Here is a 20,506-nt window from a genome sequence, read left to right as displayed (position 1 = left end):
GAACTTGGGGAGTTTCATTGTTTAATCCAGGATCTGAAGCTGGACCATGACCGCTTCAGGATGGACTTCAGGATGTCCATGAGACAGTTGGAGGATCTGCTTTGGAAGCTAGCTGCTTGCTTTAAGAAGCAAAGAAGAAATAAAGACGTTCGTCATGATGATACAAAGTTTAAACTTTAAAGTTCTTTTTTTTTCCAACTCCTGCTCTCAGCGAAGGCAGACGCTTTTTCTCTTTGCTCCTGTTAGAATAGAATAAAATAAACTTTATTGTCATTGCAACAAGTACAATGAAATTTAGAGTGCCATTTCAGTTGATGCCTCTTTATTAAATAAAACATAATATAAAAAGATAAAGATAAAGATAAATAAAATACACAAACAACGCAATAGTGTACCATCTGCTGCCCCAGCTTAATCATCTATGATTGGCAGTATTTAAAATGATGACAACTGTTGGGTAAAAACTGTTCTTAAATCTGTTTGTCTTCGTCTTCAATGATCTATACCTTCTACCTGAAGGTTAATAGTTCAAACAGCGAGTGTCCAGGGTGTGAAAAGTCCCTGCTGACATTTTGGGCCTTTTTGAGACAGCATGAGCTGTGAAGGTCTGCAAGACTGAGGAGAGGGCAACCAATGATCTTCTGAGCGGTGTTGATGAGTTTCTGAAGCGCTTTCCTCTGAGCCACTATGCAGCTGTTATACCACACACACATGCAGCATGTCAGTATGCTCTCCACTGAGCACCTGTAAAAGGACACCAGCAGTCTCTGACAGATGTGGTTCTTCCTGAGGTTTCTTCCCCTCCCTCCCACTCTGGACTCGGAGCCTCTTTTTACATCTCTTTACTTTCACTCAAATTGACATCATGGATCTGATCGGCTGGTCTCTCAACGCAATTGATCAAATTTTCTCAACCCAAAGATCGGGCAGAGGGGAGCCCGCATGTCCTGACGGGACGCTTCCGGCTGGATGCGTTCAGGACTCATGGGCCAGATGGACACAGATGTGTCTGGTGGTTCTGTCCTCTGAGGACGTGGAGGACGTTTACATCTTTGGAGTATTGGTGATCGGGATTCTGCTGATTGGCGCTGGTGGAGTCCTGATCTACCTCAAGACCCGTGAGATTCTGGCAACAACTGGCAGGCTGCCTGAATTCGGTAACGGTATGTGCCGGGCTAGCAGTGCACAGACTCTTGCGTTGACCGGACTCGACCGTAAGCAGGATGCCAGTCTGGTCCATACTGGTCATTTGGCCGAGGTCCCGGAGCTGGTCCGCAGAATCGACAACAACATGGAGAAGATGTCTGTTTGAATCTGTGGAAATTGTGTCTTGTTTTAGTTTGTGCTTCAGTGTATGAGGTTTTTTTCTCTGTATTTTCGGGCTGCGTCATTGTGGCGCAGCCCGAAGTGACATGACCTTTTTTCCCCCCACCCCATTAGCCTAATGTATCTCTTTTCTTATCTGTTTTAAGGCGGCGCTGGAAAAACTGGCTGCGGGGCCTAAGATCAGCTTGGTTCTGTATTAATGTTAAATGTCTGTATGTCAAACCTTGGACGAGCTGGCGTGAACTTTGAATTTCCGCTCGGGGATGAATAAATTATCTTTGATTTGATTTTGACTTTGATTGAAGCAGCAGCGACAAAGTGACACCTGCATGGCTGCAACTGCTGATCTCAGTCAACACGCCCTCTCTGATTGGTCGATTACATATTTGTCAGATGCAAACAAAAACAAATTCAGCCTCAGTTTGAAAAACTAAAACTCGCAAAGTCACTGGATAGAATTTTGTTCCTGATGTGAACGTTCACATTAACTTTACACTGAGCTGATAAAAAATACTGCTGTGTGAATTATTCAGAGTGTGTAAAGGCCTTGTAAAGGTCAAGACTTTCGGCACTGTGAAAACATTTTGTAATCTGTAGCAACTGACATCATGGTACTTAGTTTAATGACTGTTAGTTTCAGGTACTTTACTTTTTCTGCAATGTTCACCACCACACTGACTCCAATCAGTGGCTCACTTCCTGGTGAAAACCAGAGAGATGGACGTTACACATATCATTTACAAGCCTTCCACGTCCACATCAGCAGAGTTTCATTCATTAGTTTTCATGTTGAAACCAGGAAACCAGAGAAGTTCAAAGTTGGGACATGTCTGCTGTCCAAGTTTGTCATTCCAGCTGAAAACCTCAAAGATGACCTGCACGATCAAGAGTTACATGGTGCACTTCTGATGCCATCAGAATCAAACACATCATGTAAACAGGAATTATTTCCTGCACCCCGGTTCTTCAAGATAGCGGGAACTTTTCCTTTATTATTAGTATCTGTTGGAGGATGTTCTGTTTCAGAACTGGAACAGAGAAAAGAATTCAAAGCAGGGCGTCATATCTTGATCATTTTATTTTCATATGTTAACCTCTTCATTAGTACCAGGCTGCTGGTATCCTAGTACACTATCACCATTTGGTAGTACTGAAGAGGTTAATCCACAGCGTTGCTGGAAAACAGGAGAGACTGTTGTACAACAAAAGAAAACACAGAAACCGTGATCATTGGAAATAAATATGTTCATAAAAGACCATAAAAATCAATAATATTTTTAAAAGCCAATGTCATTATAAAAACCAGATCAAAGTAAGTTTAAAAGTGTCATGGAGCGAGGAGGTGTGGACACAAATGCAGCGTCGGCAGGCAGTAGAATCAAGGATGTCTTTGGAAGTTAACTGAAGGCACACTAACGTGGAGACACAAGCACATGAAGCGAACAAATGAACACGCAAAGTAGACCTGAGACCAAGGCCTATAAATACACAGAGGGAACAACAAGGAACAGGTGAACTGGATCAGAAAATTAAAACCAGGTGAGACAACAGGAAGCAAAATGGGAGACAAGACACAAGGGAACAAAACTAGTAAATAAAACAGGAAACCAGGAACTAAAGCGACAACACAGAACATCACGGCATGACAAAAAAAGGTAGAAGTACAAGCTATGAAAAGAAGAAATAAAATAAATTTCTGCCTTCTGTTAAAGAATAAAACGTCTTTGCTAACCTCCAGAACCGGGAAACTGGTCCAAGGCTAGACTCCCATCAGACCCTAGTCCACACCTCCAGGTTTGATGATTGCATGCCCAATTACTTTTGACAGGGAAGAAGTCGGCTGGGTCTCCTTCCTTCATTTATTAAAAAGTAACCACTTCCCAAACGGTTGGAGCAGAAGGCGCAGCACATCCACATCTGGAGAGTTCACAAGGCTCAGTCACACAGGGGACTCTGATTAGCTGAGAGGTCCAACAGAGCCAAGAAAACATGGAATGGATCAGATCCTAGTGGTCTGGGTGGATCAGATCCTAGTGGTCTGGATGGATCAGATCCTAGTGGTCTGGATGGGTCAGATCCTAGTGGTCTGGATGGATCAGATCCTAGTGGTCTGGATGGATCAGATCCTAGTGGTCTGGGTGGATCAGATCCTAGTGGTCTGGATGGATCAGATCCTAGTGGTCTGGATGGGTCAGATCCTAGTGGTCTGGATGGATCAGATCCTAGTGGTCTGGATGGGTCAGATCCTAGTGGTCTGGATGGATCAGATCCTAGTGGTCTGGATGGGTCAGATCCTAGTGGTCTGGATGGATCAGATCCTAGTGGTCTGGATGGGTCAGATCCTAGTGGTCTGGATGGATCAGATCCTAGTGGTCTGGATGGATCAGATCCTAGTGGTCTGGATGGGTCAGATCCTAGTGGTCTGGATGGATCAGATCCTAGTGGTCTGGATGGGTCAGATCCTAGTGGTCTGGATGGGTCAGATCCTAGTGGTCTGGATGGGTCAGATCCTAGTGGTCTGGATGGATCAGATCCTAGTGGTCTGGATGGGTCAGATCCTAGTGGTCTGGATGGATCAGATCCTAGTGGTCTGGATGGGTCAGATCCTAGTGGTCTGGATGGATCAGATCCTAGTGGTCTGGATGGATCAGATCCTAGTGGTCTGGATGGGTCAGATCCTAGTGGTCTGGATGGATCAGATCCTAGTGGTCTGGATGGATCAGATCCTAGTGGTCTGGATGGATCAGATCCTAGTGGTCTGGATGGGTATATCCTCACAAAGAGGCCACAACAGAGCCATGACATATGATCACAGAATCAGATGCTACTTTAGGATAAAACCTTCTGTATAGTTTTAGTTCTACGCACACATGAAAACAATACAAAGGCTAAACCATGTTCCACACATAAGCTGGGATGTACAGATGTACTTTTTGTGGATCTGCATGTACTGACCTGGTGTGAGAATGTTCTACTCTCAAGCTCTCATAATAAAAGAGTGACAGACTATAAAGTACCGAAACGTTCCTGTAAAATGTACAAAGTCAAACTGGATTAAAAAAGACTTCTCACACATGAACTGATGATTTATATCTGATCAACAAAACTAAACCACATTTTGTCTCATTTACTTTCTTTAGTCTCAGATATTATGCTGTAATAAAATTTCATTTCCTACTTTGAATGTAAACTGATCAGTTTTCTTTGTTTATGTCACGTTGACATTTTTACCTGACATTAACAGTCAAGTCCAGACCAGACAAGTCCAGTTTTCTCTCAGTGAGATTGCAGCACAGTGTCGGATGAGGAATTAAGAACAAAACTCTTGGTATCAGTTCCTTCAGGAACGATGAGTCTGGTTCAGTCCCACCGTGTCTCTGGGATTCAGCTCGGTGTGGGTCGGTGTCTGGTCAGACTAGAGTCCGTCAGCAGGAGGTCTGCATGCCGGAGATTCTGTGTGCCTTGATGTGTTGTTTGGGGGCTGTTGGTAATCCGCTGTTTGATTTTGATTATTGATGTTTGACCATTCAGTCAAGAGAAAGGAGGTTCCAAAATGACCTTAAAAATCACCAAAGGAACCAGGAAAAAGTTAATTCAAAGGTAGTATATTGGAGATAGATGGCACACTCCAGCCAAAAAGCTTATTTTTAAATAAATAACTTGGATGTTAGTCAAAGTTTGTTACACTGTTAGACACAGAGTCAAATGAATCGACCTGAACAGCGTTTTTTTTTCTCCCCAGAAAATAAGTTTTGACCACGAAACAGGGCAGTTGAGACATGCTTTATATTTTTCTGGTTTTAATTGTTTTTTGTTTGGAGGATAATGCTTAATAGACACCTGCAGCCGAGTTTCTTCCCGCCATCTTCTCAACATATTCTGGTCAGTATATCAAAACTCGCATTTCAACATTTCACTGAGGAGGTACATGCACATATTCTCCAACTCACATCAGGGTATCAGCCATCGGCTCACCAGGCATTTTCCTGGTTGGCAGATACAGTCCTATTTACTGGTCAGACTGGTCAATAAAATGCAGCGGATCAGCTGTGCGATTAAAAAAAAAACATTACGGTTTGTTTAGAGATGATTGATGTCTTTACTGCAGCTTCCCATTCCTCTGCTGCCATGGATGATGATGATGTTAGTAGAAGTTGTTTTAAGATGGTTTCCATCACTGACCTTCTGTTCTGAGTGACAAGGCCCATTTAACCCATTAAGGTGTCTTTTTTAACAAATCCTCGTCCGTTTGCCCAGAAAGTCTTCTACATTTGGGGAGCCAAATCTGATTGAGAACAATTACTTGGTTTGCTGGTTGTATTCACTGGTGAACTGGTTAAATTTAGTTCATTTATATCTTCCTGGACTAAATCATGTTATTGAATGATGATTTTTAACAATCGACATAAACAGTGAGACAGCAGATGTCTGGTTTTCTTTACAAGTAACACAATGTGATGACTGCTGCTGTAATATTTAACACTGTAACATAGATGTCTGATTTATTAACAAATTACACTTTTTGGAACATCTCCACTCATAGTTCTCGAGGTTTTAAGGGATTGAACTGTTGATATTCAAGGCAGCTTAAATATTTGTGTTGTGTATGATCGTATATGGCCTAGTTTGGGCCAATATGGAAAATGTACGACACATGTACAATTATGATGAATCATGAATATATATTTTGTGTAAATAGGTATTCATTTGATTAAAATACATTAGTTGCTTCATGCATGAAGGGAACTGGTTATGTGCATGTTCTGGGTATGAATGCATATTAAGTTGACAAATAAAATAAATGACTAGAAATTTAACATATTAAATACAAAATAAGTTGAAGATCCTCGCATCAATGTTGTCGGGGGCTTCATGGCCTTGGTAGGAACACTTGTGGCAAATGGGTCTCAAGGTCTCGGGGTTCCGGGGTCTTGAGGTCGCGACTCAGTGACTGCTATGATGCCCCGGCTCCATAACCAGTGTCCTCAAGAAGGGCTGGACCATCTTCCATTCTGGAGAGTCGCCGAGCGGGCAGGTATGGGCACTTGCTCACACTTCAGTTCTTGGGATCTTTTTAGGTATGCAATTGTAAAGGTGGCAAAGGCAACTTTGGCTAAATATTTCCAGCTGAGTAACAGATACCTTGGTTTTAAAGTCCTGAGCAGATGAATAAAGTCTGACGTTTTCCATTTTATAAACAGGCACTGTATCTTTGGTAATATGCATCATGACTGCTCCCACCAGGACCTTATGATAGGAGATGCAGTGTAGCAATAATTTCCCTAATGTGGTCTGTCTCCTGACAGGGTTTATCCCACACCCCAGGTCAATGAATCCCACCCAGCCAACAATCCAGGGTTAAGCTTTTTATATCCTCCACAAGACAGTCTTTCAGTCAAGTTCTCAAGGCTGACAGAGACTTGACTGAATCTGGCTTTCAAGCTTCCATTCAGATTCATTTTAAAACCCAGGCTTACAATCTGTGGCTTGCAAAATGCCTAAACTATCCAGTACAGAGGTAACACCACCAGAATTGGGTCCAAACACCAACTCAGTTTTATAAATATTAAAATGAATAAAGTTCAGTGCCATCCAAGACTTGGTGTCTTACAATCATGTTTGCATAGTCCATCCTTCTTATTAAAGGGAATATAGATCTGACAGTCATCTGCATAACAAGGAAAGGAGATGTCACGTCTCCTGTCTCATTCTGGAGCCACACCTGTAATGCCAACACAATTATTATAATATCATGGTCAGCAGTATCAAACACAGCAGTTATCCAGTAGAATTAGAAAAATGCTGTGTAAATTGACAGTTAAAGACACAAGAGATATTACAAGTACAGTTATAATGCAGCTTTCCATCATTTGCTGGTGGTAATGTGTTACCTAGTTGTTTAATAAGCTACTATAAGCAGACACTCAGCTTGCCACCAGCCTGTAGTAAAAAGTAATAAAGAACTATTTACGTATGAAAGAAAGACAAAAATGGCCCCAAACCCTCATAAAGGCAACTGGGAGTTCAGGGTCTTGCTTAGGGGCTCACAGTGGTTAATTTTAGTGAACTGGACTCACAACCCACTTGTCACAACAGAACACTTAATTCAAATCTGTTGTCATAACAACTGCAAAATCAAACAAAGAAAAAAGATCAGGTGATGGAGTAAATGCTGTGGATTGGTCATTCAGGCCACATCTGCTCCAGTCTGTCAGGGTTTAATCAGCCAATCACAGCGAGGATTGACTTTGTGGACATCCAGCAAATGGCAGTCCGGGTGAAGGCGACGCTCACCTGACAGACAGACACACAGACGGGTTCCAACAGGTTCTCATTTGTTCTAACACCAACTTATTAACTGATTATGTAATCATGATACTCACAGATGTTTCCACCAACTTCATACAGATGCTGAACAGGGCTGGGGACAGAGAGACAGGTAGACAGGGAGACAGACAGAAGGACAGGCAGGTGGAAAGGAAGACGGACGGGTCAGCTGTCAGGTGTTTCTTTAAAAGGGAAAGAGGTCTTCATTAGGACAGAATAGGTACCTGGTCTCACTCTGGAAGCGGGATGTCACATCTTTGGCTGTTGTCTGTTCATCAAGTTGTATCGCCATGGAAACCTTGGTGTGTAGGGGGGCGTGAACCCTGATCACATCTTCACACAGTTCCGTGATCTGCATATGCACATGTGAAAGGTTCAGTCTGTCTTGGTGTTAGTCTATCCCAGTCTTAACTCAAGTCTCAGGCTTATCATGGTTTTGGTCTGTTCTGGTACTGTTCTCAGTCTCTCTCAGTCCTGGTACCAGTTTCTCCCGGTTCCACTCGTTGTCTGTCTGTCCTATCCATCTATCTATTCATCCATCCATTCATCCATTTTCTGCCACTTATCTGAGGTCGGGTCGCGGGGGCAGCAGCCTAAGCAGGGAAGCCCAGACTTCCCTCTATCCAGCTACATTTGCCAACTCTGTGGAGGGATTCCAGGCGTTCCCAGGCTAGCCAAGAGACATAATTCCTCCAGCATGTCTTGAGTCTTGCCTGGGGTCTCCTCTCAGAGGGACGTGACCGGAACACCTCACCAGGGAGGGGTACAGGAGGCATCCTGACCAATGCCCAAGCCACCTCAACCGGCTCCTCTTGATACAGAAGAGCATCAGCTCTACTTTGAGCCCCTCCTGGATGACCGAGCTTCTCACCCTATCTAAACTCATTTTAGCCGCATCTGTGCAAGATCTTGTTCTTTCGGTCACAACCCACAGCTCATGACCATAGGTGAGGGTAGGAACATAGATCAACTGGTAAATTGACAGCTTTGCCTTCGAGCTCGGCTCCTTCATCACCACAACAGACCGGTGCAGAGTTCGCATTACTGCAGACGCCGCACCGATCCATCTGTCGATCTCACGCTGAGGACCATAGTCTCAGACTTGCAGGTTCTGATTCCCATCCACTTCACAGCAGGAGATCATGAACAGATGAAGCCAACAGGACCATGTCATCCGCAAAAAGCAGAGACCCAATCCTGAGATCACCAAACCAGATCCCCTCAATGCCTTGGCTGCGCCTAGAAATTATGTCTTTAAAAGTTATGAACGGAATCAGTGATAAACAGCAGCCTTGGCAGAGTCCAACACTCACTGACACCTGTTGTACAGGGACTGGACAAGAGGGTCGGGTACCCCTTATTTCCGGAGACACCGCCACAGGAACCCCCGGGGGACGCAGTCAAATTCCTTCTCCAAGTCCACAAAGCACATGTAGACTGGCTGGCAAATTCCCATGGCCCCTCCAGGACTCCAAAGAGGGTATAAAGATGGTCCACTGTTCTGCAACCAGGACGAAAACCACACTGCTCCTCCTCAATTCAAAATTCGATGATCAGACCCTCCTCTCCAGGACCCCTGAACAGACCTTCGCAGGGAGACTGAGGAGTGTGATCCTTCTGTAGTTGGAAAACACCCTCCGGTCCCCCTTCTTGAAAAGGGGAACACCTCCCAATCACTCCCCTCCAGGTCTCACCGTCATTGCCCACAAGAGCATTAAAGTCTCCCAGGAGAACAAGGAGGTCCCCAGAGGGAGCACCCTCCAACACTCCCTCCAAGGACTCCAGAAAGGGTGAGTACTTTGAACTTCTGTTCGGTGCATGTACACAAACAACAGTCAGGACCCATCCCCCCATCCAAAGGCAGAGGGAAGCTACCCTTTCCTCAAACGGAGTAAACCCCAACATACAGGCACCAAGCCAGGGGCCAATAAGAATGTCCACACTCGCTAGGCGCCTCTCACCATGACCAACTCCAGGGTGAAAGACGGTCCAACCCATCTCGATGGTACTGGTTCCAGAGTCCAAGCTATGCGTCAAAGTGAGTCCATATATCTATCTCTAGCTGGAAAAGCTCAGCCTCGCGCACAAACTAAGGCTTCTTCCTCGCCAGAGAGGTGAACTTCCACGTCCCTAGAGCCAGTTTCAGCAGCTTAGCATTGGCCCACCAGGTTCCCCGCCTCTTGCTGCTGCCATTGCACCTGACCCCTACAGCTCCTCCCGCAGACGGTGAGCCCATGGGAGGTGGGGCCCATAAAACCTTTTTGGACTGAGCCCGACTGGGTACCATAGGCAAAGGCCCAGCCACCAGATGCTTGCTCTCATGCCCCACCCCTAGGCCTGGCTCCAGAGGGGGGTCCCAGTGACCCGCATCCAGGCAAGGGAACACTTCAACCAATTGTTGACATCATCAAAGGGACCTACGAGCCACATTTAGTCTGGTCCATCCCATAGACACCAGTTTGACATGGATGACCCTACCAGGGGCATAAAGCCTTCTAACTATATAGCTGCTAGGATCTTTAGGATGCAAAAACCCTTCCACCATGATAAGGTGGTAGCTCAGGGAGGCGCTGTCTGTCCTAGTCCTGATCTAAGTATGTCCTGGTATTGGTCTATGTCTGTCTGGGTCCCAATCTTTCCTGGTTTGGGTCTTAGTCTATTCTAGTCCCGGTATTTGTCTGCCTTGGTCTCAATCTGTTCTGCTTCAGTTTTTACACTATCCTGGTCCTGGCCCTGACCTCAGTCTGTCCTAGTCCTGTTTATGGTTAGTGTATTCTCTGGTTCTGCTCTCAGTATGTTCTGACTCTGTTTCTCACCTGGTTTCTGTCATTCTTCTCATTCTTCCTCCTCAGCAAGCGTGTCCTAGTCCTGCTCAGGACAAGTGTTTTCTGATTGGACACTTGGTTCATTTGTCTCACCTGGGACAGCAGGAAGTGGGGGACCTATCACAGAAAACAGGAAATTATGTCCGTAGTGGGTAAGACAGTGATATTACTGTGTCCATATCTTGAGACTTACAATCCACAGCAGTTCCTGGTGTCTGATCATCAGCTGTATCAGTTGCGCCCCACCCATTGCCTCCTCCATCTCCTCCTGCTGCTTAGCAATGGAATGCTTATTTCCATGGTTACGAATAGCAAACATATTGGGAGCCATCACCATGGAGACGTTGCACAGAGACATCCGGTTCTGGTCTTGATGAGATACCACCTTACGTAAGAAGACCAGCAGGGCCTGTAACAATGGAAAGAGATCCAGGTTTATCTGTTACCATGTCAACAGGTTGAGAATTATCTGTTACCATGTCAACAGGTGCAGGATTATTTTAACTCTATTCATGTCTGTGGAGAGGACAACATTGTGGCTACTAGACTCGACTCTGCCTATGTCAAGGTCTGTCTCTCTTTGCCTCAGTTTGGCTGTCTCTATGTTTGTCTCTTTGTTTTTCTGACTGTGTCTTTGTCTGTAAAGTAGTAAAGACAGTATTGTGGCTGCAACTTTACTCTCAGAGTGTCTCTGTGGACTTCAGGAAGAAGCAGGGACAGAAGCTGCAGGGCCTGGATCTGATGTACCTCAGAGGACAAACCTGGTGAGACACAATAACATGTCAGCACTACTTTCATAACTTTAACATGTGTATATGTTTATGACCAAATGTTAGGTGGACAGGAGTGTGTGTGTTCACCCATCACAGAGCGGTAGGTGGACAGGAGTGTGTGTGTTTACCCATCACAGAGCGGTAGGTGGACAGGAGTGTGTGTGTTTACCCATCACAGAGCGGTAGGTGGACAGGAGTGTGTGTGTTTACCCATCACAGAGCGGTAGGTGGACAGGAGTGTGTGTGTTTACCCATCACAGAGCGGTAAGTGGACAGGAGTGTGTGTGTTTACCCATCACAGAGCGGTAAGTGGACAGGAGTGTGTGTGTTCACCCATCACAGAGCGGTAAGTGGACAGGAGTGTGTGTGTTCACCCATCACAGAGCGGTAAGTGGACAGGAGTGTGTGTGTTTACCCATCACAGAGCGGTAAGTGGACAGGAGTGTGTGTGTTTACCCATCACAGAGCGGTAAGTGGACAGGAGTGTGTGTGTTCACCCATCACAGAGCGGTAAGTGGACAGGTGTGTGTGTGTTTACCCATCACAGAGCGGTAGGTGGACAGGAGTGTGTGTGTTCACCCATCACAGAGCGGTAGGTGGATTGGAGTGTGTGTGTTTACCCATCACAGAGCGGTAGGTGGATTGGAGTGTGTGTGTTTACCCATCACAGAGCGGTAGGTGGATTGGAGTGTGTGTGTTCACCCATCACAGAGCAGTAAGTGGACAGGAGTATGTGTGTTCACCCATCACAGAGCGGTAGGTGGACAGGAGTGTGTGTGTTTACCCATCACAGAGCAGTAAGTGGACAGGAGTATGTGTGTTCACCCATCACAGAGCGGTAAGTGGACAGGAGTGTGTGTGTTCACCCATCACAGAGCGGTAAGTGGACAGGAGTGTGTGTGTTCACCCATCACAGAGCGGTAAGTGGACAGGAGTGTGTGTGTTCACCCATCACAGAGCAGTAAGTGGACAGGTGTGTGTGTTTACCCATCACAGAGCGGTAAGTGGACAGGAGTGTGTGTGTTCACCCATCACAGAGCAGTAAGTGGACAGGTGTGTGTGTGTTCACCCATCACAGAGCAGTAAGTGGACAGGTGTGTGTGTTTACCCATCACAGAGCGGTAAGTGGACAGGAGTGTGTGTGTTCACCCATCACAGAGCGGTAAGTGGACAGGTGTGTGTGTGTTCACCCATCACAGAGCAGTAAGTGGACAGGTGTGTGTGTTCACCCATCACAGAGCGGTAAGTGGACAGGAGTGTGTGTGTTCACCCATCACAGAGCAGTAAGTGGACAGGAGTGTGTGTGTTCACCCATCACAGAGCAGTAAGTGGACAGGTGTGTGTGTGTTCACCCATCACAGAGCGGTAAGTGGACAGGAGTGTGTGTGTTCACCCATCACAGAGCAGTAAGTGGACAGGAGTGTGTGTGTTCACCCATCACAGAGCAGTAAGTGGACAGGTGTGTGTGTGTTCACCCATCACAGAGCGGTAAGTGGACAGGAGTGTGTGTGTTCACCCATCACAGAGCGGTAAGTGGACAGGAGTGTGTGTGTTCACCCATCACAGAGCAGTAAGTGGACAGGAGTGTGTGTGTTCACCCATCACAGAGCGGTAAGTGGACAGGTGTGTGTGTTTACCCATCACAGAGCAGTAAGTGGACAGGTGTGTGTGTTTACCCATCACAGAGCAGTAAGTGGACAGGAGTGTGTGTGTTCACCCATCACAGAGCGGTAAGTGGACAGGAGTGTGTGTGTTCACCCATCACAGAGCAGTAAGTGGACAGGTGTGTGTGTTTACCCATCACAGAGCAGTAAGTGGACAGGTGTGTGTGTTTACCCATCACAGAGCGGTAAGTGGACAGGAGTGTGTGTGTTCACCCATCACAGAGCGGTAAGTGGACAGGAGTGTGTGTGTTCACCCATCACAGAGCAGTAAGTGGACAGGTGTGTGTGTTCACCCATCACAGAGCAGTAAGTGGACAGGAGTGTGTGTGTTCACCCATCACAGAGCGGTAAGTGGACAGGAGTGTGTGTGTTCACCCATCACAGAGCGGTAAGTGGACAGGTGTGTGTGTTTACCCATCACAGAGCAGTAAGTGGACAGGTGTGTGTGTTTACCCATCACAGAGCGGTAAGTGGACAGGAGTGTGTGTGTTTACCCATCACAGAGCAGTAAGTGGACAGGTGTGTGTGTTTACCCATCACAGAGCGGTAAGTGGACAGGTGTGTGTGTTTACCCATCACAGAGCGGTAGGTGGATTGGAGTGTGTGTGTCAGCAGAGGCGTTGGTAGCTCTCTGATGAAAAGCTTCATCAAACCTGCAGCGTCCACCTGTCTCACTGAAGACCAGTCAAAGGCTCCACAACACCTGTCCAACTCTTGGCGCAGGTGCTATATAGAGATGAAGACAGACAAATAGAAAGACATTCACTCTTGTAATATTGGTTCTCTTTGGGACATTACCATATCGCTAGAACATTTCTACTTTGGGGACATGTCTTCTCCTGGGTCATACACTTCTACAATGTGGGGTATTTCTACACTGACAGAACATTTATAGTATGTGAGGACAATTGAAGTTACACGATGGTTACTTTATTTCTAAACTTATACTATGTGAGGAAATTTGTGCTCCGTGGGGGCATAATAATGATAACGATGATAATAATAATAGTGGAACATTTCTACACACAGATCTGAGCATTTCCACTCATGTGGGGACATTTTTACACAATTGTAATTTTTCTTCTCAATGGGGGCATTTTTTCTCTAAAGGGGATGTTTCTATGCCTTCAGGACATTTTGCTGTGTTGGGATACTTATTGTTCTCGTTGTGGTAGAACAGTCCTTTACAGGGAGATGTTTTGTGAAGCTATATCTCCAGATGTCTTGTTTGTGCGACTGATGGTTTTCCTGTGAAGGTTTGTCTCACCTTTAGTCTGGCTGCTGATCCCGGAACTCTGAGGATCCCTTCGGTCTGAAGTCCAGTTAGTTCTAAAATGGACAACAACTACAGAAAGACAGACAGCTGGTCTGAGGTCAGGTAATCTGATCCAAACTGAAATAACTTTAACTCTGTCAGCTGATTCCTTCTTGCTAATCCTAACTGCTAACCACAGAGACAGGGTGCATCATGTTGAAGCTCAGCTGAAGCTACAGATATGTCCAAGTGTTTGTGGACATATCTGTAAATTCTGAAATTAAGACTGGATTATGCAACACAGAAGACAGATGGACTGAAACCGCCTGACAAAGAAAGAAATGTACAGAGACAAACAGGGGGACTGAAAAAAGAGAGAGACATGAGCAGAGACAAAGAGATTAGCTGACAGAAACATGAAAAAAGACAGATGGACAGAGGCAACCTAATGGATGGAGACAGGCAGAAAGAGAGGGAGATTGACAGAAACAGAGTGAGACAGTCTGACAGACACAGAGAGACAGAGCGATAGAGATAGACTGACAGAGACAAAGAGATGGAAAGAGCTAGATGAACGTAGATAGGCTGGTGTAAAGACACAAAGCGATAACATGATAATGAGATGGGCAGACTGGGGCAGAGATATATTAACAGAGAGGACAGGTGGTAACAAAGACATGGACTGACATAGAAAGAAAGACAGAGACAGAGAAATGGACTGAAATAGATAAGAGACATGGACTGAGACAAATATGGACTGACATAGATAGACAAAGACAGACAGGTGGGCAGAGACACACTGATGTACAGAAACAAAAAGATGGAGAGCCAGAGAGAGAATGATGGACAAAGAAACAGATCATTTTTTACCTTCTGGAAGACAACAGGAACTTTGATTCCAGGGAACGTTTTTCTGTCGTTTTCTAGCAGGGAAGTCAGAGGAACTCCAAACACACCGCTGTCTGATGGAAACATACTGTTAGAACCACAACTTATCAAGAATTAGAAACATAACATTACCTCACTGGTAGAAAAACACTGATATTCCCAAGTCCTCTGTCGATACGCTGTTTAACTCAGACCCAAAACATTCCCAGGTTCTCCACGGATACATTGTTTCACTTAACAAAAAATATTCCTGACACCTTCTGGTGGACTTTTGCTTTGGGCTTATGGAGCCTAAAAAACCCCTCTAACTAGGAGGCTAGTTCACCAAAGTTGCGTGAACTTTCCTTTTTTAATGTCACATCAGTTGCCAAAGAGATTTATTCTGCACAGCTAGTTTGCTCCAAACCAGCCTACTGCGGTTATGGCGTAACTAACCTGATGCAGATGCTACCTGAGTTTAAACTTAACAGCAAGACTGACAGACAACCTAACAGCCAGAAACAGTTAGGCTAACAGCTAGGCTAACAGCTAGACAGCCAGGCTAACAGCTAGGGTACAAGGGTCCTAAAATGGCCAACCCTTGAACACACAGCGGCTAGAACAGCATCCACACCCCCACATCCTCTTGAGAAACATCAGGAACATCCTCAGAGCAAAGTTCTGCTCTGATCCATTCATCTGAATCGGTTGTGCTGGACCAGGAACAGACTGAGAACCACCTGGGATATCACAGTAACAATCAGTAAAAATGCAGCTGGAACCACAAAAAGACATAGGGGGAAGGGTTAAAGGGCAGAACCTCCTAAAGAACTTCTAATGTCATTTACAGAACCATAGTAGACAGAATTGGGGGACCATTAAACACCCAGAGGATCTGAGGTTTTTCTCTTCCAGCTGTTGTCCACCAGGGGTCCTCCTAGTGCGGCTGCACACCTGTTTGTCACCTAAGCTCATCAGCGGAGGATAAGAGGAGTCTGCTGCCAGCCCTTCAGTGATCTGAGTGTTAGACCTCATGGTAACATCAAGCCCTCTGAGTAAACGTCTGAGATTATTTGTGCAAAAGCAAATCTGTGCAACTCATTCCAACTTGTTTCCTTTGAGGATAAACTTCTGGAGCAGCTCCCACTGTAACTCCCCAGCCTTCACATCCGTCGCCTTTCCATTGATGGGAACCTTGGATATCTTTAAAGAAGCACAACTGGATCAGGACTTTCCTTTCACAACAACCGCCTGCCAGCCATCGTCCTCACTCCATTCCAGGAACAGTTCAGATCTCACCCATTCTTCACCATTACCGCTGCGGTTAAACACCTTTTAAAGGATAACTTTTCATCTCCTAAGAGAGTTGGGTCAAGCAGCTAGCTAAAACCATGATATATGACAACTGGAAGAACCACCAGCTGATAGAATTCTTCAGGACTATTCTAGATCTAGATTTCCTCTATTCCACCTGCATTTCCAGTGAGACCCCCCAAGGACCTCTGCAACCATCAAAGGTCTTTTACTGTAGGTTCTCTAAAAGAGCCAAGAGATTCATCTTTAAGAATTTCTTCTGAAATTCCCCATCAGACGTCTCTCTGTAGTTAAACTGCTCATCGTCTCAAACCTGTGTTCAGACCGTGATGAGAAAATGAAGCGCACCCCTGGTCCTGCTGCGTGGCGGGCGGGTGCGTTTGGTTTGGACGCCCAGAGCAAGCAGGAAGGTGGAGAGCTCAATGTGAGAGATGAAGCCGAGCCGGGTGAGGTCACGTGATGACAGGTCATCTGCACAGGTGAGACCCTGTGATGGGGAGACAGGTACGAACTACACACACACACACACACACACACACACACACACACACACACAGCAACCAATCAGCGGCCTGCAGATTTATAACCAACTCTAGGAGAAGAAAAGATCTGAACTCGTCTGTCTGGAAGTTCACACTCACCTGTAACTCGCTGTTTTTACTTCCGTTGAAACGGAGACAGTCCCAACAAGTCCCGCCCCTTTTGTGTTCAGCCACACCCTCTGAGTAGGGAGTTTCCCGCACCAGCCAATCAGCTCGTCTTGGCCAACTCGCGACTGTGTGTGTGTGCGGAGGGGAGTGTGTGGGGGCGGGCAAGTTGGTATGGGTTGGAGAGGAAGGATGTTCTGGAAGATGACCATCAAAAGCAAACGTGGGGAGAGTCGGACGGACTGTAAACAACAAGAAGACAAGCTGGAAGTCAGCGTGAAGACATCCACTCACCAGAAGCACTAAAAACATCCGATCAAGCATGAAACACTTGGCATCACCTGAGGAAGCATGCAAAGGTTGTTAGGTTTATGTGATCCATGAAACGGTGAGCAGGCTGGTACCTCTATGGGTGCTGCGCCGGATGGTCTTGGTGGTGTTGTGGTATCGACTGGGAGGTGACTCAGCTCGACGCTGGGAAGGGGAGGAGCCTTGCTCTGCTGAGTCATCATCAGGCTATAAGAGAAAACAATTTATTTCTAATTCTGGATGTCCCAGACATCCCGTTGCGAGTGACTAGCGACATTTTGGCATTGCAAGCCGTGAGATGCACCTCGGTGAAGACATCTCGCACATCTCTGACTGGCTGCCTGTTTCTCTTCCTCAGTGTCTCATTGTAGTTGTCCAGCCTCTTCCTCACTGTGGCGGCCTGTTGCCGTGTCAACGTGGACAGCACAACGTCTACTGGTGGCGCCGCCTCCTCCGACCACTCCGAGCCTGTCACCAGCGAGGATAACCCTGCCTCTGTTAGCCACGCCTCCTCCAGCTCCACCCCTGTAGGATGAAACATACTGTTGAGAAAGACCACCCCGATGGAAGGTTGCCTTTTTCCCAGAAGCCGGATGCATCCGTCTGCTCTCACTTTGACTTACCATCCATGCTCTTCCTCTCCTCCTCCTCCTCCTCGTCCTCCTCCCTCTCTTCCTCAATGCTCTGGACTTCCCTCCAGTAGGTTTCCATGGTGGCACGGCGGACATCAGAGGTCACTGTGCAAACTAGTGGAGGGATGGAGGACGTGGTGGACGTAGATGACATCTTCCTGTAGAGATAAAGGAAATTAGTCATATCAGCCAATCAGAGCATCGCAGAGCCATGCAGGGTTTTTTTTACCATTACAGTCAGGTTTCCATGAAGACAGGATGCTCAAACTCTTCTTGTGTCACTGATTTGTCTCCACCTTTGTTGTTGTTTATTGCTCCAGTATCCCTCACTGAGAACTACACTCCCAGAATGCGTTTCACCTACATGTGGAGGCTCCGCCCCCTCACCACATTTCCCACCGTCTGACACCAGCTTCCATGAAATATTCATCATCATTTTCCTGAGTATCGATCCAGCAGTGTGTGTGAGGAACCTTCGGCTAATGGTTTTGGTTCCCAGGGGAGGACAGAGTGGAGTGCTCTGGCAAATGTTTGCTGAAGTTTGTCCATTAGGAGGAAATGGATGCTGTCTGCCAATCAGAGGCAGTTGTTTTCACTCAGGTCCTCAGATTGTAATCAGACCTGGTTCTTCTTCCAGCGGAATGTTAAATCAGCAGGTAAGGCTGAGATTCGGATCAGTTTGTCATTTACTAGCAGATTTGACTATTTTGGCTTCTTCAGCTCCAAACTAGCTTGTGGACTTGGTTGTGGTTCAGCAGGTGGCTTGTTGGCTCCGGATCAGCTGAACCGGCCAGAACTCAGACCAGGACCAGAATTACCAAGCAGGTTTAACAGAACCACATGGTTAGCACGGGTGAGAGGCAGGGCTAGTGCCACAGGTCAAACGTCTTTCCACCATCGGTAACCATGACAACAGCCTGGAAATCAGTGAGGATCCAGCTGGGTAGTTCAGTGTGGCCGTATGATGAGTTCCGCTTGTCTTCAGAACTCATCAAACGGATGCAGATTCTGAGTTCAGAATCCACCTAATCCTGCTGGTGTCAACTAGATCCAGAATCAACAAAAGATCAGACTGGCTTCCAGGCCGGGCCGGATCCAAGTTCACAGAGCTAAACCTGAACCAGTTCTAAAATACAGAGTAAAGCTGGATCCACATCTGGCAGAAGCAGCTTAACAGACCAGAACTTGGAGGTTTGAGAGCAAAACATCAAGTTCTGGTCCAATCAGAACCACGGAAACCATTTTACCTGCATGACTTTGATGCCTAAATATCTATAAATGTGCCAGCAGAAGCTCTCCTATCAGCAGTGAGACAGAAAGCAGAACTCACCTCCTCTCAGTCCGGCTGCTGGTCCATTCTGAAAGGAGATGCAGGAAGGGAGGGGGATCTGATGGGAGGGGCCGCCAACGCTCCAAGTTTAGACCGGCAGCTGGAGTCCAGCTCAGATGGGGAGTGTCGGACCAAACCCCATCAGCTGTCGGAGCAAACAGGGACTAATGTGTGCTGAGAATACAGGGTGGAACTGAACTGGTTTAAACTGTTCTGGGATCTGGTCCAACAGACCAAAAACAGACTTTATAATTTTGTCTTAAACTGTTTTGCTCCACCTCGTTGTAAACATCGAATGTTCAGGACGTACTGTCTCAGCATTTCTTTCCCATTTACTCCAGTCCAGGGTCACGTGGTGTCTCTCCCAGCGTTGTGGGCCGGGGGCAGGTACACCTGGACAGGTCGTCAGTCCATTCAGGACCCGCACAAACAACCTATTACCAGGGAGAATTCAGAGTGACCATTTAACCTAACACACAAGTCTTGGCTCTGTGGAGAGAAGCCAGAGAGAACCCACGCCAACGTCACACAGAAAGGTCACTGTTCAACTGTTCCACTGAGACTAATGGCAGCAGTTCTGTCAGAAAATCAGACTTTGTCCATGAGCCTGTTTACATCCCCATCAAAACCAAACATCTGGGAGAATTAATCATCTTTCTTATGAGATCTGATGCGTTTACATGCGTCTCTGAAGTATGATATATAAATGTGTCTGCATTGCCAGTCCATTATTAGACTTATTATAGAATATATATATATATATATATATATATATATATATATATATATATATATATATATATATATATATATATATATATATATATATATATATATGTATATGTATAAAAGCATGGTGACATCACTTCCGGCTATTTGCTAAACATGATGGACCCACAGTTATGCTATGCTGAGAGGTAATAAGCTGCTAAATGCCACTGAATGTTTTACGACTCCCACATCCACACGGATCCTTACAAAGGAACGTAGAAGCGCTGTAAAATAGTTTGTTATGCCGGAAAATTGTGTTTACTTCATTACTCATGTTGTAGTACAGATACAAAACTGGCATAATCTTGGTGAGTGAAGCTCATTTTGAGCATAGAGTTGCCTTTTTTACAGCCGTAAACATAATTCACCCAGAATCTTCTCGAATTAAGAAGTTTCTGCTTGTTTTCCAGCTTTACAATCAGAACTTTTATCTTCAGAGGTCCAGAAAGAAAATTATTACAAGTGG

General features: G+C 45.9%; 1 protein-coding gene across 1 annotated transcript; it reads right to left on the bottom strand.

Annotated features, from left to right (window-relative positions):
• Positions 1–7,487: 7,487 nt before the first annotated feature.
• On the bottom strand, positions 7,488–18,018 carry arhgap28 (Rho GTPase activating protein 28; the record flags this gene model as incomplete). The annotated part of the gene is made up of 14 exons (XM_079259627.1): positions 7,488–7,620; positions 7,710–7,747; positions 7,878–8,005; positions 10,470–10,595; positions 10,672–10,887; positions 11,157–11,239; positions 13,488–13,641; positions 14,183–14,260; positions 15,041–15,132; positions 16,700–16,838; positions 16,993–17,240; positions 17,403–17,514; positions 17,612–17,832; positions 17,931–18,018. The coding sequence occupies 14 exons, from the start codon at positions 18,016–18,018 to the stop codon at positions 7,538–7,540; spliced, it is 1,806 nt and encodes a 601-aa protein (XP_079115753.1). The 3' UTR covers positions 7,488–7,537.
• Between the last annotated feature and the right edge of the window lie 2,488 nt (positions 18,019–20,506).

This window comes from Telmatherina bonti (assembly GCF_933228915.1).
Source record: "Telmatherina bonti genome assembly, chromosome: 20".
In the NCBI taxonomy this organism is placed as follows: domain Eukaryota; kingdom Metazoa; phylum Chordata; class Actinopteri; order Atheriniformes; family Telmatherinidae; genus Telmatherina; species Telmatherina bonti.
Note: the sequence above shows the minus strand (reverse complement) of the source record. Positions and strands in the feature narration are given on the sequence as shown.